Here is a 21,551-nt window from a genome sequence, read left to right on the forward strand (position 1 = left end):
ATGAACTACAATGAAGGGCCAGTTATCATACATAAATGCATATCATTCTCAAACGTATTATATCGATAATAATTCCAAATTTTAATTATTCATATAAAGACATTTATTTTAAACAGTAAGTTCTCTTAAACAGACATCTTATTGATGTCTGTTCCTATAAAACTTCTTTTAATTAGAAAATGTATATTTTTTTTAAATATATTTCACATTGTTCCCTTTAAGTTACACTGGCGGACCCGCATAATATTATGTGTATGCAAATTTTCTTTAATAATATTTATGAAGAAGTTTATTAATTAAATACATTTAAATTGTAATAATTTTATTTGTTTTTTATTGATTTTATTGATAATTAAAACGTTAAGTACAAAACGAGAGAGTCGCTTGAAAATACGCACAACTCAGTTAAATAAATTTATAATTACAAAATATCTTAGAAAAAACAACAAAAAAAATTTTGTAAACTTAAATAAATTAAAATTAAATATTTTTACACGAGTACGAAATTACAAATTAAGTGAATCATAAAAGGCTCTGAGAATCAAAGACTTTAGACACCTTTTGTTAAAAACAAAAAAAAAAAGTGTAAAAACTGAAAACAAAACTAATTTTAATAAAATATCGTTAAAATAAAGATCTTAATTTTTTGTATTTGGTTGTCAGCTTGCCATATTTCAATTATGTTGATATAGACAAATTTGATAGTTTAAAGTCTTCCGAGTTAAAAGGCAACATTTGTTGATCCTCAGAATTAATGCGCACCAATTGTTCGCTGTCGAAGTTAAGCAGGTTACTTACGGTCGGACCATTTTCACTATTGTTATTCACATTGCCAGCAGCGCCAATAGTATTGGAACCCTCAGGCATACCAGTGTTTCCGGCTATATTGTTAGCATCGTTACCAGTCTGGTACGCTTGATGGTGATGCTGTTGTTGCATATGATGCTACATTGTAAATAAAATAAAATATTAATAAATAAATTTCAGATAATGTAAAATCATTTTATTGACTTACCAAATGATTTGGTGTTAAGTTCCATTGTGCATGTGGCGATGGTGCAGCAGCACCAACATTTGTGCCACCATTACCACCTTCCAGAAGGTTGTGCATTGTAAAAGGATTCGTATTATTGAGATTGCTCATATTGTTATTATTATTAACAAATGCAGTTGTTGGAGCTGCCGTAAATTTATTTTCCCAATGATTTGCACATGTGGTTCCAAAAAGATTACCTTGATAATGTTGTTGTTGTTGCTGCTGATGCGTATGAGCAGGATGTTGTTGTTGGTGTTGTTGTTGTTGTTGTTGCTGTTGCTGTTGTTGCTGGGCAAAAGCATTATAATCTTGCATATCCATTGCTGTTGGTACATCTCCTCTATTACCAACAGCAGGATTACCACCATTTCCACCGCCACCACTACCAGCAACATGACTATAGTGATTGTTAGGTGACATTAACTGAGCATTGCAAGGTCCAGCAGCCATATTATATGGTGAAGGCGTATTGTTATGATTGTAATTTGATGGAGACATTGACTGTGGTGAAGGTGTTAGTTCATGCTGAGCACGGTACATGGCAAATGGTTGCGGTGAGGTATCTGAAAAAGAATAATTAATAAAAATTGTAAAATCATTATGCGTAATAAAAATATAACACAATATATTTAATTCAATTGCAATTTTTCAAATATTATGAATTAATATAATTTTCCAGGAGCAGCTAAGTCTATGCATTGAATCTAGCAAATTCTACGTAGCGTCGCTGGTATAGTACCTTTTGGAATAATCCAATCAATCTTTGGATCCGCCTAATTGAAGTGGGTTGTTGTTACTGTTGTAACCCGCTGGGACCTGCTTGTGAAACCATTCTAGGAGGTGTCGAAAGGAACTTCGTTCTCGCTAGCGACGAGTGGCACCAGAACGTAGACCCGGGCGTTCTTGGAATCTATTTTGGCATTGAAGTGGGTAGACTTCTTTGCATCAACCCTGCTTAATTTTAATTTAAATTCCACCCATACCCATCTAACACTACAACCACTTAAATAGATCTAAACCCATGCATACGTCTTTTTAATTCCATTTATATTATCTGCTTGATAGACACCTACATGCTACAACAACATGTGGTACTGCTTATCACTACCAACAAGGTCATTACCAATAATTTCGAGACGTTTTGAATTACAACAACACAATAATTTTGTCTTTATTAAAAAAAAAGACAACGTATATAGATTATAAGATCTTTCTAAATATATTGTTGTGCTTTTTTGATCCTAAGGTAACCACTAACCACCTTCGACAAAAAATGTACAGGCTCCATTAAACTCTTATATTTATATTATATAATTATATATTATATATAATATATTATAATATATTATATATAATTATATATATAATATATAAATAATCATATATATAATATATATATAATCATATATATAATATATAATCATATATATATATATATATATAATATATGATCATATTATATTATTTAATATTATATTAAAAAGATTTTACCATATTTATTTATATAATTTATATATAATGATAATAATTGTTTGATTTGCCCTCAGACTTACCTCGTGGTTCAGTTTTTATTGACGGTATGTTTGGTGTATTCCAACATGCTATACTGCCTTGTCCTTGATTTAGAAATAGAAATAAAAAATAAATTAATTAATAATTTTAATTGAATCAAGTGACTATGACTTAATGAAAATGAAAAGAAAAATAAATAAAATGGGTGATGAATATAATGATATAACTACAATAAACATATTAAAAAGCATGCGTTTTAACGTATTAATCAATGAAAGAAAAGAAAGCATTAAAATTTAATTTAATTATTTAGAAAGTTAATATTTTAACATTTATTAGTTATAATATTAAATTAAATAAATAATTTTATATATTTTAAGTCACAAAAAATGAATATATATAAAAAATATGTTGCCACAAAAATAACTACGATAAGTACAATAACAAAACATTTTTTAAAAATTCAAATGTTTTTAAAAATATATTCTAAATAATCCATTTTTTTTGATTATAAAATAAATTAATAAATAAAAATAAATAATTAAGTCACATAATTTAAAATACTATTTACATTAATAACAATTGAATAAACTAATAAAATTGAAGTTTCTAAAAATTTATTGTAAATAATAAAATTTGTACGATTTAAGATAATTAATTAATAGATATAAATAAAAAAATCAAGCAATTTATAATACTATTGGCATTAATAAAAATTGAATAAATATATATATATATATATATATATATATTTTCATTTTAAAATAATTAAAAAATAAAAATGAATCATATAGCCGTGCACTAATGTTGCTATTAGCATTAATAAAAATTCAAAAAATTAATAAATTTAACATCAAAATAAACAACAAGACTTGATTAATTTATTTATTTTAACTTACAAGATTTACTTTTAAATGTACCCGCACATTCTTCCATTATAAAATTAAAGACAAAGTTTTAGTTGAGTAGTTTTTAAACTCAAAAATTATATATATTATTTATTTATTTTATATATTATAGTTATCTTTTTTTTTTTTTTCGATAAATAAGTTTAATCTTCTTCGTTTCACTTTCATTCTTTCAATTTGTAGTATATATTTTTTTTCTAACACAATATTTTTTCAAAAAACATTATATTTATAAATATTTATAATAATTTCAATAATAAAGTTTAAAAAAATTTTTAATGAACAAATCATTTTATTTATAATTTTAATTTTTTAATTTTAGTTTTTTTACTAGTCTTTATTTTGTCAAATTATTATATGTCGCAGTTGCGAGCTTCACCAAAACATTATTATATATAAATATTATTAGCTTGTATATAAATATGAAAAATTGTTTGTTAATTTTTTTTTCTAAACTTCAAATTTTTCCCTAAATTATATATCATTTTCTGTTCATACAAAACCTAATATATTTCATCGTACTGCATGTTTCAATTATATATAAAAATTTAGTTAATTTTATATAAGTTTATCAAAACTTATGCATTTCCCAATTTATTTATATATATTTATGAATTTCTCAAATTCAATATTTACTAAATCTGCAAAATATTTATATATGTTATTGAAAACACTTATAAAAATTTATTTCGAAAAATTGCAATTTGCACATGATTATAATTAAAAATATAATATATATACATATATATTATTAAATTTATTTAATTTATATATATAAGAGCAGAAATGTTTCATTTACTCTAAAAATGTTTATACTTTTAATACAAATTTTTTTTAAACGTTTGCTTCTTTAAAGTGCAGTGCTTTGTAGTAGAAAAAGTCTATTTTATTTAAACTAATTTCAACTAAATTATTTAGATTAAATAGTTTTTAGTCTTGTATATTTTTATATTTTTAAAATATTTAGGTTTAAAAAAATTTTTCTAAAAATGTTATTTTATTTATATATATATATATATATATTAAAAAGTATAGCAAATACAAAAAATATTTTTGGTTTTTTAAAATAATTACACAGTCGTATAATTTTCTGAAAATATATTGCTTTTACTTTGTAAATTTATTCTCCTGAATAGAGATCTTTCTTTTCCCAAAAATCTACATACTACACATTCACTAAAAATGTTCATTTTTATTTAATTAAACATTGTCTATAAATTCCAAAATAGAACATTGCTGTAAAATGATTTTATTTAAAAACTTTTCTTATAAATATTTAAACTATTTTTCTACACTTGCCGAATTTTCCGACAATACCAGATACTTTACAACAGCAAATTATTATTGGACTGTACGAAAACATTTACACTGTCTCTAATATTTTTAATTAAATATAAATATAAATATAAAATAAAAAAAAAACTATAGAAAGAGTATATTTCCAGTTTTCAAAAAGTTTACTTACAATTATTTTTTTTTAAATGTTAGCCTTAATTAAATATTAATAGCTATATAATAAAAAAGCTTCTCATATTCACTAATATTACTACATATTTAATAATAATTTTTTTTTATAAATATTCACTTCTATTTCGCATTCTCAAGTACTAGCAGTACCAATATTCTATCAAAGAACTTCACTTTTCAAAAAATTTTGTTGGTAAGAAGAAAGAGCATTTTGATTCCAATATATATATAATTCGATAAAAATATTCAAATATTTTATTGTATGGAAACATACATACATATTCTGATATTTATATACACAAACATAAGCAAACAGATTGTTATTTAGTAATTTATTGTCATTTATTATTTATAAATAAATATATAACATAATAATATAATATAATAATAGATATATTATAAAATATATATAAATATATACATAAATAAATAAATATAAGTAACAAAATAAATATAAATAAATAAATAAATACAAATATAATTAAAAAAAAATAAATATAAAAAATATAAATAAATAAATATAATTAGAAAAATATAAATAAGTAAATATAAATAAATAAATACAATTAAAGAAATAAAAATATATAAAAAAATAAATATAAATAAATAAATAAAATAAAAAAAAATAAATATGAATAAAAATATATATAAATAAAAATAAATATAAATAAATAAAAATAAATATAAATATGATTATAAATAAAAATATATATAAATAATAATAAATATAAATAAAAATAAATATAAATAAATAATAAATAAATAAAAATATAAATAAAAATTAATATAAATAAAAATAAATAAATATAAATAAAAATAAAATATAAATAAAAATACAAATAATTAATATAAATAAACATAAATAAAAATAAATATAAATAAATAAATATAAATAAATAAATATAAATAAATAAATATAAATAAATAAATATAAATAAATAAATATAAATAAATAAATATAAATAAATAAATATATATAAATAAATATAAATAAATAAATATAAATAAATAAATATAAATAAATAAATATAAATAAGTATATAAACATAAATAAAAATTTATATATAAAAAATTATAAATAAATAAATTTAAACCAAGTTCTTATTAAAAATGATTACAATTATGTATTAAAATATTTAAAACATTTGGGGTGTTTAAATCTATGGAGACAAACTTATAAGGAAAATTCTAGAATGTATCAATATTCTTGTTTAGAACTGTAATGATGTACTTAAGGGCACCTTTAATATTTTATTTACTCCAAAAAGTCTTCGATATTCTACACTATGACAAGTTATACAGCATATTGTAATTTGCAAAATCTTAATAAATCTACTTAGTTGCAACCCATAGGAAATAGTTGCAATCTATAGAGAATCTGTATATAATTCAAGCAGTAGAGATTATGGTATAACAAATAATGAATATTTTTACGCTTACAATTCAATATATATTCATTTCACCCTTCCAACACTTTTTGTAGAAAATATATAGGTATGATCTGCAAAGGACAGTACATACAATCGAAGACCATAGAGACAAATACGATCTTAAGATAATTATCAGTAAAACAATATGGTATCTTAAATATCAATCCACCAACGTGAATTGGTGAAAAAGATGTCCAAATCAAAATATTCTGGCTACTGGATGAATTAATATAAAGACTACATAAAAGAAGTTAGAATAGAAATAGAAATGACAAACCCAGCTTTGGAAATTATAAGTGAAAATTTTTTACGATTTTTATGAATATTATTTTGCTATTTGATTTTAACATACAATGAAATATCCACTTAATTAAAAACAACATGGGATGAATACATTCCCTGAATACTGCCATACGCAATAGACTTTTGGATGCTGAAAATATCAAGTATAAATAAGTTGGAGGTTTTCGAAATCTAAATAAATAGAAAAAACCTACAAATACGGTTAGCTCATAACATTACAAATGTAAAGGAGCTACGACTATTAAATAGAAACAAGAAACTTCTTTCAACAACAATCAGAAGTAGAACGACAACGTACCTCGGTGACATACTAAGGAATCAAATTGAAGAGAAACGTATGGGCCAGAGAAGGTAGACTGCTGCAACTGATTTTAAAAGACAAAAAAGAAAGCGAGAGGAAGTTAAAATTGTGGTTGCGAAATATTAACGATGGATGTTGGCAATATAAGAAGGCTATGAAATACAGTACGCGATTGTTGAACAAAACTAATACGTATACTTGTTTAATATTTAAATATAGATTTTTATATTATTATGGCATATTTTTTTAAGGGTCGATAACTTCGAAATCGAATATACAAATAAAGAAGAATTTGAAAACAATCAATGATGGCGCATATTAACCAAGATACCGGCATGTAATTTCGTCTAATGACAAGTTCAGAAAGATCTTTGTTTATGATAAGTTTTTACATAATGTAAACGTAATATTCGAGCAGTTAAAATTTAGATTTGGACTTAATGTTTAATTGTGAATAGCGTATATTTTACGTAGCCCTAATAAAATAATTAAAAAATGTCCATATATGAAAATGACAGGAAGAATATATATACAACTTGAGGTATGATTTTATGAATTCCGAATGAGAATCTTACACCAATAATTTTTAAATAGGATGGTAGGTATATGTATGTACATATATGGATGCGAAACAGGTGCTTAAACTTACTACCATCTTGATGGTCATTTTGGTGTTGCTTTTGTTGCTGTTGTAGCAACAATTGCATAGGATCACCGCCAGTCTTTTGACGTTTACGTCTTAAATGGTCAGGATCTAAAAAATAAATTCAAGTTTTTCTTTTTTATTTAATGTACAATTACATATTATTTATATGTGAAAAAATATTCATTATATTTATTATTATACTGAAAACGTACAACATAGCTTCAGTGTCTATAGATATTAATTGCGAATACGTATGAAATTTTCATGTAACCGTATTATTTCAAAAAGAAGAAAATATTTCATATTTTTCATCGTCACGTTCTCAGCTATGATGACAAAAATAATAGCGAGGTTGAAATTTATTAGGAGAAAACAATAAAGCAAAACTTCACTAGAGACTTTAATGGTGTTTATAGAATAACATTTGAAAAACTTCCTCAAGCGAAAAGCTCCTGTAACAATGGATCATAAAAGAAACTAAGTGTATTCAAATTTATCATATTATAGAAATATATCGAAGATGAATTCCGTACCAAAACCTTTCCAAAAGCTCTCAAGTGACAACTATTGTTAAAGTATTGCGTACGTTCTGTGCTTTATTGATTTAAAAAAAAAAATACGTATCATTTAAAAACTTGCATTTTCGTTGATGAAATTACAATTAAAAATATAACTATAATTTAAATATACTGTATGTTTATGACAAATCTAACGTTTTAATAATTACATAAAGCTAATTAAATTTTTTAAACAAATCGAAATATCCATAGAGATGTAAATACTCTTAAGAAATGAAGAAGAATAATTTCACACTTAACCGTAATTAGATTGATTAATGTATAAGACACAATGGTATAACGCAACCTACAAAATCTTTTGTACTATATACTAAAAAAGATCTTCTGCTCTAAGCCCAAGGGAGATTAAAGCTATTGTAAGGTTTTCCTTTCAGTCCTTATGAAACCGAAATTAAAACTAAATAGGTGGAATAAATTATTATTTTTTAATTACACAAGTGAAAGTAGTTCAGTCAAACACGATTCTTTCATCTCGATACAGGTTATATAGACTCAACATTTTTACCTAATCATTTTTCCTATTGCAATCTTAATTTTTTTTCACTCACGCCATCCTAGAATATTATAGACCACGTTTTGTTATTCTTTACTATACTTGCATTTTATCAAGACAATGTAGGTTACATTAGCAATAATAAGGAGGCCGATGTGAAATTTAACTAAACCCAAGAGAATTGTTGTAGTATTGACACTTAAAAAGTATACATAGTCTTACTAAAAACATTCTAAAGTTGCACTTTTTCTAAATATACTAAATCTCATACTAGATTTATATATGAGATTTAAAGTAAGGCAAATATTATTGAATGATTATAAAGAATCGATAAAAGAAATGATTAGTAATAATATATTGTATATTTTATTGCAGGAAGAATAATTTTAGATTTTAAATTATTTTTAATATACCGAAGTTATAGTACTAAATTAATACTAAACTGCGACAAAGCAGAGTAGCAATCTGCATTCATTGGTCTCATTTAAACTAATTAACATTACGACGTAGCATAAAGCTTTTGACTTTCTGTATATTTAAATATATTTAATATGTGTATGTTGCCATATTTATTTAAAAATATTTTAAGAATTTACTTTCCACTACTTTTAAAAATTGTTAATATAATTTATCTCTTAAATTTATAATTTTTAAATTTTATATATTTTTGTAATAATCTACTAGCAATTTATCTACTAAAATTTTTCTAATACAAAGAGCTAATATATATTTTCGTATATCTTAATTTCATTTTTTACTAATATTTATATAATTTATATTTTTAATTGTAAATGTGCTTAAGAGTTCAAAATATCGTACATAATTGGAAGTGCCTTTCTCAAAATTTTTGCCTGGATCATTTTCTCTAAATACATGATCCATTTAATATATTTTGACACAATACTCTGCAGTAAATTGTTGTATTATAATTATAAGCAGGCACGTAGCCAGAGATTAGACCCAGGTAGCTGAAATCCCCACTATAATTTCAATTCATTGGAATACAGTAGTTACAAATGCAAATCAAGTAGTTAATCTTTTATCGTGAAATTATCTACGAGTTCACTTTTAAAATTTTTATGGTTTTTAACTGTAAGCCTCTTTTCTCTTTAAGTAAACTCTGGTTACGGGCCTAGTTATAAGTATATATATATATATATATAACTAATATATATTCTAATACGATAAGATAATTATAAAATAATAACTGAAGGAAAATAAATATTTATAATTAATATGTAATACATATTATAAAAGGATGTATTTTATAGAAATATATAATAATTTTTTTTATATAATAAATACTATTATTTAAAAAATAAAATTGAAATAAAAACAAAAAACTTGAATAAACAATAGATTTAAGAAAATATTATATTCCCTGATTTGTTATTATAATTATAATGAAGTCAATGAATCTCATTGAGTTTCTCTTAGGAATTTACTGATAGTCCACACAATATACCCATTTTAATACTGTATAGAATACGGTTGTCCAAAATAGTAATACTATATTACTGTTTTATATAACGTTAGAAAATGATTTATATGTTTTATAATTCATTATGACCAAATTTTATTTATATATTTTTGAACAGATTAATTGATCAGATGATTAAAAAAAACACAATTGTCACTAATATTTCAACTATAGTCTATAATTATCTTCAGTATACAAGTAAAAACTATAGTCGAAGTTTTGGTGATAATAAAATATATATTTTAAAATATATTTTAAAAGAATAGAATCTTAAGAAAACCCAATAAAATTCAAATTAAACAGGTTTATATTATATTTATATTATCAAACTCTTATACATCATTGAAAGCCTTAAATATTAGTATACCTTTAACCTTCTAAGATATTGACATGAAAAATTCAATCTAATACCAAAAACAGAAAGATCAAGTGAAAATCCCTTCAACCATATAATATAAACAATAATCTGTTTATATGAGAAGTAAAAAGAGGGTGTCTGTCTATAATATATTTAATTAATAAAAAGTTAGAATTTATATTTTATGTTTCAAATAGTAAATACTTTTATGTAGTCATAATAAAATATCCATATATGAAAATGACAAGAAGTATATGTACACAACTTGAGGTATGAGTTAATGAGTTCCGTATGAAAAAAACAGTCGAAACTAGAATAAAGACCACCACCAATAATTTCTAATGACGTTTTACAGTAAATAAGATGTTACTATGTATATGGGCGTAAGAAGTAGAGCACTAGGTGCTTGAAACTTACTTCCATCTTGATGGTCATTTTGGTGTTGCTTTTGTTGCTGTTGCAGCAACAATTGCATAGGATCATCACCAGTCTTTTGACGTTTACGCCTTAAATGAACAGGATCTAAAAAATAAATTCAATTTTTTTTATTTCATGTGCAATTACATATTATTTTCGTATGTATATAATAAATTTGTAATTGAAGAAATATCGTTTATATTATAGTTAAACATATTTTAAAAGAGTTTCCCACCAAAAATCTTATTATAGCTCTCAAGTGGTAACTCTTTATCAGGAAAAAATTTAATAAATATAAATTTAATTCAAAATTATCTTAAAACTATCTTATAACATTTGAATTTGTTTATATTCATATTACAAATGGTTTTTTTCGTTATTTATATAAATATTTCTAACAAATATGTATTATTAATTTTTTTTTTTTTAATTATTTCGGCTAAATTTTTTATTTTATTAAAAAAAAGCACTTTAAAACGGTAAGGTAAAATATTATTTTATGTTCGTAGAAAATTTTAGGAAAATATCTACATTACCCCACCGATAATTGAAAACAATTTTGAGTTGTTAAGTAAACATCTCGTTCCAAATTTTCAAAATGTTATACATTTTTTTTCTATAGACAATGATACAAATTACAAAATATCCAATCCCAATTTGGGTTATAAAAATTTGATTTGTTGAGCTATTTTCTAGCTGTTTCAACCAAGTGAGCATTAAGCATCTTAACAAATACAAAATTTTCTATAAAAGATTTATAGAATAACAATCATTTATATATTTTATCATTTACGGTTTTGCATTATAAGAGCAAAACAAATAACAACAAATATAATTTATATTTAAAAAATCTTGTTAAATTATTCTCATTATTTTGATAGATACAACAATTTCTTTCCTTTTAATAGTTTTTCTAATATGTTCATTATATTTTATATTCATCAATGCGCTTTGAGCGACGTAACAAAATTGCATCTCATCAGGTATTAATTAGCCTCATTACTTTTTCTATACAATGGCCCAATCAATGTATCTATAAAATATTATATAAAATTCCACCGAAAAATAATTTTGTTACTCTTCTGTAGCTGCGTTATCTTAATATATATCTCCATAATTCGATTGTAGTAAATTTAATTTTCATTAAACTATAAAGGAAAACTACGTTTAACAAATACGTATCACACAAGCAACAACATCCATACGCAATGAAATCAAGGTTAACAAACGTATTTTTGTTATCAAAAAATATCCCAAATATATGATCTATAACGTTTATATTATAGGTAAACATATTTTAAAAGACTTTAATTTAAGCGATTTGCTTCTTCCAAACGTTGTGCTATTTCTTCGGGCGTCAGTATTTCACCCGCATCCACAGCTGCATAGTAGGCTGAAGCTTCATCGAACTCACTAGCGGTAGCTTGTGGCGGTATGCTAGTATAGAGTGCAAAATGTTCTGCCTCTGTCAAATCCACATTAGGATCTAATTTTACATTAAATGCACCTTCGCATAAATTGCGTAAACTCTGACGATCGGCTATAGCCACCAGCTCCATATTACCATCACATATTGGTATATCAGCCAATTGTAATGCCGACACAGTTTTACGATCAAGATGGTTACTAAGTGTTATTGTGCTGGCGTTGGAATAACCCTCATTGTGCGGTAAACTATTCACACTATCGCCTTTTAGTGGTATATGTATAACATCTGCATTTAGATGTGCCGGTCGCTTTCCAGAAACACTACTTACACTGCGACCAACTGGTTTACCAATTTTTTCGCCTTTATATAATGCATTCTTAGCTGGGCTTGTAGGTAAAGATGACGAAGTTGGTTGCAAAGATTTCACTGACCGCATTGATGCACGTTTTGAATCGTGCATTTGAAAGTGACCAATACTTGGTTCTCGACTGGCATTAGGGCTAGTTGTTTTAGAACCGCCTCTTGAACCAGCTAACGAAACATGTTCACCATTCTGATTAAGATCGGATTTACTCTTGCGACGTGAGAATAATTTTGAAAAGAAACCAGGTTTCTTTTGTTTCGATTGTGTACTACCACTACTACCAGGTTTAGGTGGGAGGCGTTTTGTTGGAGGCGATTGATCTGGGGTTTTCATTATTATTATAGGCGTTTGTTGCCGTAATTTCCGATCTAAAGTATCTGTTGAGTTTGCTTCTAATGAACGATTTTCCGTGTTATCTTGCTTACGTACACGTTTAGGTGGTAGGGGAGGTAATTTTTCTTCTTCAGCGGCTGTAACATGCATATGTGGTGAAGTAAGTTTAGATGGCGCTGGTCTGGGTGGCGCTTGACTTGTTAGTATATTCGTCGATATAGGTGATTTTGTCATAACTTCAACATGATCGTAATGTTGTGAATCTTCTGATGCTAAATGTGAAGCTGGAGGTGTTGGTGGCATTAAATCGTTCATTGGTATATTTATCGGATTCTTGAAAGCAATTTGCAGGCTACTATAAGTAGCAGCATCATCAAAAGTATCTTCTGTATCCATTTCATCAGCTAAAGTAGCAGATGGGCCGGACAATACACCATCTAAAGCATTTATTTCATTAATACTTTCATTCTCTACGGTTGGATAGGTACGAGCTTCACCAATGCTATCGAGTTCGGTAACGTCATTGATAAAGTCATCAAAAGGTGACATATCATTATTGTATACACTTGGTGAACTCATTGGAAAATCATTCTCAATAATGGAGACATCGGTACAATTTAAATCACTGTATTTCATCCAATCAGCGATACGATCCTGAGGCTCTTGTAGTTGAGTTTTCTGTAATTGTTCCTGTAAAAATTGTTGCTGAGCTTGTTGAATTTGTTGTTGGTCAAGCTGTTGTTGCTGTTGTAACTGGTTTGATGGATCAGCTTCCATTGATTCCATTGCGTATTGAGATGCTAATTGCTGTTGCTGAATATCTTGTTCTTGAATTTCCTGTTGCTGCAATTCATGTTGTTGTATATTTTGTTCTAAATCTTGTTGCTGCATAATTTGTTGTTGTATATTCGGTTGTTGTATATTCGGTTGTTGTAAATCTTGTTCTAGTGAATTTTGTTGTTGCATAACTTGTTGTTGCATAACTTGTTGTTGCATATCTAATTGTTGAATATCTAATTGTTGAATATCATGTTGCAAATCTTTTTGTTGTAGTTTGTGAATTTGATCTTGTAATTCAAATTCGCGTACTTTTTCATCAATAATTGCATCAACTTCATTTTCAGTGCGACGTTTTAACTCTTCATCGATGTCTTTTGCTGCTAAAATATTAAATACCTCAATACCTTGCTGTTCTGTGATTGGCGTATTCAAATCAATAACTTCTGTTACTGGTTGCTTTGCCTTTCCAGCCACAGCCAAAATATCTTGAAAAATTTCTGGTTCTGTTTTTCTTTTTAGATTCTGGCGTAAATTCCAGAATCTATGCCTACCTGAATCGAGCGGCACATATTCGAATGGTAACGGATCACTCGTAACACCGTCTGATGGTCGCTTTAGCTGAATATTAACCTATAATATTCAAAAATATTTATAACAATTATTATAGCACACAACTAAAAAAAAAATATTTTTATGAAAACTAATAAATAATGTTTAATATTATAATCTGGTTATTAAAAAAAAACAAAATATTTGTATACAGTGAAAACTCTTATAACGAACAATCATATTGAATGGTTAGATATCTCTCATGTTCGGAAAAACTTTCTAAAGTGAAATATTTTTTATCATTATTTAGAATAATTTAATCCTTTTTGACCAAACACCCTTCTTAGATAAACGAAAATTGCCTTATGATAAATATACGGACAAGAGTTTTCACTATAATATATTATTAATTTCAAGACGCATTTTTTTTTTTTTTGCATATTGTCATTTATATTTACCTTAGCGGGTTCCGTTATATCCAGCGTATGATATCTGGGTGTCTTAAATGTAATGGCAGTCTGCTTATGTACATCAGCATGTTGAAATTCTCCAAAAGCTTCCCAAAAAACTTGTCCGTTTTTCTCCTCGAAAAATCTCACAGCAATATCCTCTTTGGCTACTTTTTCACACAACAATATAATCTGAGTATTACCCAGTACAGATGCCGAACAACTGCATAATCGACATATAACTAAATCAGACATAGCTTTCTTATCATATATAGGTTCGGATACAACTGGAGGTAATGGTTGTGTAAATCGTCCTTTCTGTTCGCTTTCCATAAATACTTGAAAACATAATCTTACGGAATTTAAGTCAATGCTAGAAGGTTGAAAACGATGCGAGAAACCAGCTGCAAGATGGCAAAAATAAATGCAAATTTACAATTTGACAATTTATTAAAAATAATATTTAATAATAATAATAATATTTACTTTTAAATGGATCAACGCGTATTTCCTCACGTGCCTTAAGCGCTGCCTCAATATCCTTTTTCTTGACACATTGTATACCTAAATTACTAAAAACGGCACGCATAGTTTCACTGTTAATTTCCAAAGTGCAGACACCCTTTTTACAGCCCTCTTTCCCAACTAAATTATGAGGATGTGGACTACAAAATAAAGAATTACAATTTAAAAATTATAACAAATTATGTATACATATATATACATATATATGCATTATATACATTAAGAGTGCAACAATAAATGCATATTAATGTAAATATATATTTTTATGTCTTTGTAATGTTCGATAAGAACTTACCGATATGGCATGTCCTTCGTCACGCAAGACACTACTACAACAGCACGTCCCTTATAGCCAACTATTTCAATAGTTGGAAAAGTTTTATTTTCTGGTGTAGAACTTATGCCAGGTATCGAACCAGCCGAACGGCCCTCACATTCATATCGAAACCGTAATGCTTTACCGGCAGGCTGTTCTGTTATTTTCACATAAGGTTTTTTACGTACATTTTTATTTGTATTTGGTTCTTGCATTTGTTGTTGTTGTTGCTGTTGCTGTTGCTGCATATTATTATAGTTTATATTTTGTGCTTGTTGTTGCTGCTGTGTTGGATCCATATTTGTATCGGTGGGTAGTGTAGTCGCTCCACCACCCATGACGCCATTATTGGCAGAATTCTGATTTTGAAACATATTCGTATCAAGGTTATGAATTTAACTGAAATGAGAAAAAAAAAGTTTATTTTAATGAACAAATGTTTTATCTGTATAAAATATTTAAATGTAATATATTACATTATTTTATTTTATAACTTTTAATTAGTATATATTGAATTTTTAAATATTACATATGTATTAATTTTAGTAAGCAATCTTTAAAACTACTAGACACTCGAGTGACGAATGCATACCAAAAATTATTTTTGTCTAGGTTGGAAAAATTAATTTAATGAACTCAAAATCCAACAAGGCAAAGAAAATGGAAAATGCGAAAATTCTGCAGTGATCACTAAACACGAGCAGATGGTCGATAGATACTAAATATAAAGATCAACGAATCTTCTATTTGAGCACAGAAAACTCAGAAGAAACGAAGAATGCTCACACACTGGCCGTGTACTCTTCTGTCTGGTCTTTTACGAATAGCAATCAGTGTAGACACGGCAATTTTTTTATCTCATTTATCCGTACGGCAAGACTTTTTGAGCGAAATTTCGGTGAGATTTCAAAAAAAAAAAAACTTTTATTGTTTAAAATTTTATTATTTTTGTAGTGAACTAGCTCACAGATTTTAAAAAAATCATATTTAATGTGTTACAAAATTATTAATTGCCTTCGCGATTGTCTCCTTGATATTAAATAATATTTTTTTTTTTACTTTTTTGTTTGGCAATGAATTCAATTTATAATAATTCAAAAAAAAAAATTTTAAAAACAATTTTTATAATCAATATTACTGTTATTAAATATAGTATGTAAACCCTATTTATTTTTATTTAAAATTTAAAGTTCACTCATAACTAATATATGTACGTAACTTAAAATCGGAAGATTTAAATATAATTATTTGAATAAAATAAAAACAAACAAAAAACTGACGATAGTACAAACATCCGCGTTATCAAGTCTCAGAATGGTTACAGGCTCCTCGGAAAGGTGTGCAGATCTGAGGTCAATTATAGCTTAGTCTGATGAAGTGGTAAACAATAATCTAGTCAAGGCGCAAATAGAAGTTTGGAAGAAACCTCGCAGTTAATCGAGGGTAAAAGTGCTCAGGTGCACTGACTCAACTAGCCTCAACATAATCAACTAGTCTTTCTGAACTTATTGTTAACCAATATGCAAATGTAATAGAATAAGAACAATTACTAATTGTAAAAAAAAATTAATGTTCTAGAGAAATCTGCAAGAACCTATAAGTTAAATGAAGTCTTGGATTCTCAACTATAATTTAAAAAATAATTTAGAAAACAATAAAGATATTTCAATATCTTTCAATAGAAAACAACAAATAATTTTCTTTTTTTTTTGGAAAATATATTTTGAAAAAACCACATTTGGAGCATATAAAAAAATTTTGATTTAAAAATGAGTTTTATATATAGATTTTTAAACATTTACGCACCTTCAACACATAAAATGTATTATATCTTATGTAAAGGTGAATACATATTATTGTGAATTGATTTTAAAAAAATTAATACCAATTTCTTATAACACGAATCAAGGATGCTATATAAATCTTCTTAATCTAATCAACAAAAGATCTATGAGTCTGTTTTAAGCGTTCCATATTTTACTATAGTTTAAAAAATTTGTGTAAATTTCGGCATAAATGTATATTAGCTTGCATCTAAAAATGTAGATATATTTAAAAAAATAAAAAACTCCCATAAAAATATATTAAATATATACAAGACAACTATTAAGTAAAATATAGGACGTGCAATGCATTAAACAAACTTTTCTCTTCGTCGTACATTTTCACAGATTAATTGAGAGTCATTCTCCAATAAAGTTTTATTTTGGTGCTCTTATTTTGCTAGCCAAAATTTTGAACTATATACATATTTTTTCAGTTTATATTTATTTATTTATTTATTTTTTTTTTGTTTTGTTTGTTGTATAATTATGTAGGCAGCTCCGGACAGTTTTATAAAAATAAATTTTTGCGTAATTTGTTGCAAAGCAATACAAAACTAAACCGCATGGACTTTTATGCCGGGTATGACCTCTCCATAACTGACCTCTCTATACTTACAAGCACATTAGTATATTAATAGTATATATAAATTATAAACAAAAGTTTATTATTAAAAATATATTAACGATATTATGTGTTCTATTAAAAAATTTGTACCCTGCGAAAATTTTTTTTTAATTTTAATTTATTAAATTTTTTAATTTCTTAATCCATTTATAAACATAATTAATTAAGTGAAGAATACTATACAGCGCGACTCAAATAATCTATTGTGCTAACCATAGTTGCTTTAACCGATCAATAGATTTTTAATAAATGTAAACATCTTTGAAGGTTTTGTGTTGTTCCATACATTTTAAATATCTACAAGTCTATCGCACATATGAAGAATCTGTTCAGGCGTTTTTACATCCATTTCATATATACTGATATCTGAAAGGCACATTTTGTCATTAAACCGATAAAAATTTTAAAATCTTCTTTGCTCAGAGTAAGGAGGAGTCAATCTGAAACTGTCTTTCATTTCTTCACATACTTTTTAAATTGGAAGTTTTTCTTATATTTAAAATCGTTTGATATTAACGCTCTTGTCAAAGTATAGAGGTCCAATCTATTGAGATAGCACTTTTCGTTTGGTGTAACCTTTATATCTCGAAACTCTCCACCAAATAATATAGGTAATTTATCACAGTTCATTGTAAACCATTAAGCAGTTTGTTATATCTTTATAAATATTAATGTAGGTTATTTATAAAATTTTTAACAGTTAATTTAAAATAACTCAATATTCGTTAGATTACTAGCACTACAAATAAGGAATATTTTTTGGTGTTATTAGGCTTAATTTCGTGGAAATGACGTCTACACAAGATTCTTTAAAAAATGAATGAAAAAAAACTTTATTTGTGTCTAAAATCCTTCACTCCTTTAAGGATCTCATCTCTGTGGTTGCTTGCAGCAAGGGCTATAAAATACCGCTCCACAGAAACTACTACCTTTTCATTGCTGAAACTAATTTGTGCCCATAGAATCTTTTAAGGTGTGAGAACAGCCAAAAGTCAAGAAGAGAGAGGGAGATGAACTTAATATGCTACTTGTTACATTAACTTGCACTTTCAGTCAATTATACTAACGTTGAATAGTATTCTGATAGCTCTGATATGAGATATTATCCTAGGTTCTTTATAATAAATCTTTAAACAAACTACTTTCCTATGATTTTCAAAATTATGATATATTGAATGGTATCTATAATACTCTGTGTAAAAAGCGTAGACTTTTTATATATACAAGATAATTGTTTGTAATTATAGAAACTAATTTTTTCAATTATTCAATAAAAAAAATAAAAAAAAAAATAAAAAAAAAAATAAAAAAAAAAATAAAAATAAAATTACTAAAAAAAATTAAAAGTACTAATAATAATAATACTAAAATACAATACATCATCATTCCCTCTGGTACCTTACTACCGATAGTGCTAATATAAAATATAATACAATATAATAAGTACAATATAAAATTTTTATATTATATATAAATGAAATATAATAATATATAAATTATACAATTTTTATATATTATATATTATCTCAGTTTATTTGATTTGATAGTGACGTACCATCACACATGTTTTCATGATACCTTCCTGCGAATATTCTGACCCCGAGTACATTTCAATTGAGTTTGTAACGTTTGTTAGTTCATTAATTCATTATTCATTAGTTTTTATGTTTTGTTTTTCTGTATATATGATTAACAATTTTTACGGACTAATGAATTTATTGAAGTCCTTTTCAATAGAAAAAGCAATTTTCCTCCTAAATTTTACATGGAAACACTTAATTGATGCGACAAAAATGAAAAGTTAACAGTGTTGTGAACTGATATGGAACTGGAAACTCTGACTTTTTTATAGTATCACTAACCAAACCACTATGGAGGATTATCAATCGAACTGGCATTAAATCGGAATTGCCAACTTTTTAAACGAAACAAAAATCAAAGAAAAAATCAGAGTAATCTCGAATTACTTTAATATTAACTGTACTTAAAGTAAAAAAAAACAGAAGTATTATATATAGAAAAAGAAAATATATGAGAATATTTCGGTATTCGCATATCGGGAAACCAAGCCGATTGTTCAGAGTAGTCTCGAACTAGGTACTTTAATATTAACTGTACCTTAAGTAAAAAAACATAGAAGTATTATATATAGAAAAAGAAATTATGAGAATATTTTTAGAGTCTAATTCTTTTCATTATATATTATTTAGTATATATATTGAGGATAACTATTAAATCATTATTTATCACACAAGGAAAGCGTACACTGTTCTCAAATTTGTCAAGTCTATATAGAAAGTGTATAGAAAAGTGTAAAGAAAAATTAAAAAATGATGACTAAGAAACTGGAGAAACTAAGCAGTGAATCTGTTAAAATTATAAACACAAAAGAATTATTATGACAAATGCTTTATAAAAAGGTTTTAAATATATGTATGACCATAGCAGTTTTTATAAATATTGCTACAAAATTTACTTGACATAGATGTTTATATGGAAGCAGAAACACAGCGAATTCAAAACTAAAATCGCTTTAGTCCCTTTTCGTGTGACACCACCACAAAATTGTACGCCATCTGTCGTTTATTTAAGGAATTTTGCATATATCGCAATATATTACTAATAACTTTGTAAACTTTTATAATTATACCGTACAATAACGTCGTCGTATTCAGTTTTTAAAAGGGGACTAAGATCCCGTAATGGTATTTTTCTTATGAAGAATATATGGTATTAGTTTGTTTAGAATACCCGTGCGTATCCTTTTCTTTATATTTTATAGCAACTGATCTGCAAAATACATAGAAGATTGTCTTTGGAAATGTTAGAAAAATTGTTTAGGTCTTCAGTACCAAAATAAACATGTGTTCAATTATTTGTTTGTTGTGAGTCTAATTTTTGGACCCATAACACTTCTCAAGGTGCCCACAGCACACTAATACGCATATATTTAGAATTTTCTTTTTTATTTTAGAGAAAAATTGATGATGTTTTCTTTGAAAAGACAATAAAGCAATAGGAAAAAAATTCTGTATGAATATTCAATTTTGCCACCTACGGACTAAAACGAATAAAAATTACGTCATTAATATTAAATTAAATAGTTTAGTTGGATGGAAGCCAAAATAAAAAACATCATAAAATAATAAATTCATGCTAATAAAATATATTATTTAATCGAATGAAAGTTTTAAGAGAACAGAGGGACTACATGTTACATTTGTAAAATTACATTAACCGAACAATTAAGTAAAAACATTTTATTAATAATAATTAAAATTATTGCAATAAAATAAATTGTTTCTATTTAAAGTAGGTGGATAACATGCAATTAATAGAATGTAAACATATATATAAGGCATTTCCTCAACGCAATGCTTTATATTTTTTTTATCATATTTCATAATTTCTTAGATCAAATCAATT

General features: G+C 25.9%; 1 protein-coding gene across 4 annotated transcripts in view; it reads right to left on the reverse strand.

The window, feature by feature from the left end:
* Window positions 1-503: 503 nt before the first annotated feature.
* Window positions 504-21,551, reverse strand: part of LOC119687185 (embryonic polarity protein dorsal-like) — a 31,981-nt gene continuing 10,933 nt past the window's right edge. For 2 of the 4 annotated variants that reach the window (XM_038101432.1, XM_038101433.1), the window contains exons 2-5: window positions 15,654-16,073; window positions 15,320-15,498; window positions 14,843-15,237; window positions 11,787-14,465 (exon numbers count right to left, since the gene is read on the reverse strand). In XM_038101432.1, coding sequence (XP_037957360.1) covers window positions 12,237-14,465; window positions 14,843-15,237; window positions 15,320-15,498; window positions 15,654-16,048 — 3,198 coding nt within the window. In that variant the 5' untranslated portion in view covers window positions 16,049-16,073 and the 3' untranslated portion in view covers window positions 11,787-12,236. Of the gene's footprint in view, window positions 946-1,015; window positions 1,600-2,589; window positions 2,653-10,929; window positions 11,035-11,786; window positions 14,466-14,842; window positions 15,238-15,319; window positions 15,499-15,653; window positions 16,074-16,266; window positions 16,370-21,551 lie in introns of those variants that run through there. The other 2 variants (XM_038101435.1, XM_038101434.1) reach the window with 2 other exon arrangements.

This window comes from Teleopsis dalmanni, chromosome X, assembly GCF_002237135.1.
Source record: "Teleopsis dalmanni isolate 2A chromosome X, ASM223713v2, whole genome shotgun sequence".
NCBI lineage: Eukaryota > Metazoa > Arthropoda > Insecta > Diptera > Diopsidae > Teleopsis > Teleopsis dalmanni.